This window comes from Calidris pugnax, unplaced genomic scaffold (genome assembly GCF_001431845.1).
Source record: "Calidris pugnax isolate Ruff unplaced genomic scaffold, ASM143184v1 scaffold335, whole genome shotgun sequence".
Classification (NCBI taxonomy): domain Eukaryota; kingdom Metazoa; phylum Chordata; class Aves; order Charadriiformes; family Scolopacidae; genus Calidris; species Calidris pugnax.
The window spans coordinates 67,910-69,041 of NW_015091148.1; the positions used below are offsets into that span (position 1 = coordinate 67,910).

Genomic DNA, 1,132 nt, shown 5'->3' on the forward strand with positions numbered 1-1,132 from the left:
GGGGGTCCCCTTGTCCTGGGGGAGGTGTCTCCAACCCAGGGGGGAGGTTCCCTGCAGCCTGGGGGGGTCCTGTGCCCTTGAGGGGGGTCCCCCTGTCCTGGGGGTGCGGTTCCTGCACGCTGGGGAGGGTCCCTGCACCCCTGGGGAAGTCTTTGTGTCCTGGGGGGGTCCCCTGTGTCCTTTGAGGTGTCCCTGTGTCCTGGGGGGGGTGTGTCCCTATGCCCTGAGGGGTGTCCTTTTGTCCTGGGAGGGGATCCCTTTGTCCTGATGGGTGTCCCTATGTCCTTGGGGGGGGTCCCCCATGTCCTGGGGGTGGGTCCCCATGCCCTTGGGGTGGGTCCCTGTGCCTGGCCCTGACCCTGTGCCTCCCCCCAGGACTGTGGTGATGCCCATCGCCAACGAGTTCTCCCCGGATGTGGTGCTGGTCTCGGCTGGCTTTGACGCCGTCGAGGGCCACCTCTCCCCGCTCGGTGGCTACTCCGTCACCGCCAAATGTGAGTGGGGTCCAGGGGGTGTCCCCAGGGGTAGGGACCTCGTCCGAGCCGCTTGTCACCCCCTCCTTGGTGTTCCCCTAGGTTTTGGCCACCTGACGAAGCAGCTGATGATGCTGGCGGGGGGCCGGGGGGTGCTGGCGCTGGAGGGGGGGCATGACTTGACGGCCATCTGCGACGCCTCGGAGGCCTGTGTCTCTGCTCTGCTCGGCCGGGAGGTACAGGGGTCACCCCTGGGGACACACCCCCACCCATGGGGATCCCCCTTGGCACCCCCCGGGGTGCAGGATGTATCGAGGTGCACACCCTGTGCCGTGTCTCAGTTTCACCTGGGTTTAGGAGAGGGGCTCTGGTCCCCTCCCTGCTCTTTTGGGGAGGTGTTTGGGGGTGCTGGTGACAAGTTTTGGGGTTTTGATGGTGTGTGTCCCCTCCCCGCAGCTGGAGCCCCTGGATCCATCCCTCCTGCAGCAGAAGCCAAACGTGAACGCGGTGGCCACCCTGGAGAAGGTCATCGAGATCCAGAGTGAGAGCCTGCGGCCGGGATTGGGGGGGACGGACATGCTCCTTGCCAGAGTCCCTGGGGCTGTCCCTGCTGCCAGGGGGGCAGGGTCCCCAGGGCTGATTCTGCCATGGCCGGGGGG

At 66.9% G+C, this 1,132-nt stretch overlaps 1 protein-coding gene across 1 annotated transcript in view; it reads left to right on the forward strand.

Annotated features, from left to right (window-relative positions):
• HDAC5 (histone deacetylase 5) overlaps positions 1 to 1,132 on the forward strand; it is a 37,109-nt gene that overhangs the window by 33,725 nt on the left and 2,252 nt on the right. The window contains exons 20-22 of the mRNA XM_014958916.1: positions 376 to 494; positions 576 to 709; positions 930 to 1,014. Coding sequence (XP_014814402.1) covers positions 376 to 494; positions 576 to 709; positions 930 to 1,014 — 338 coding nt within the window. The remainder of the gene's footprint in view (positions 1 to 375; positions 495 to 575; positions 710 to 929; positions 1,015 to 1,132) is intronic.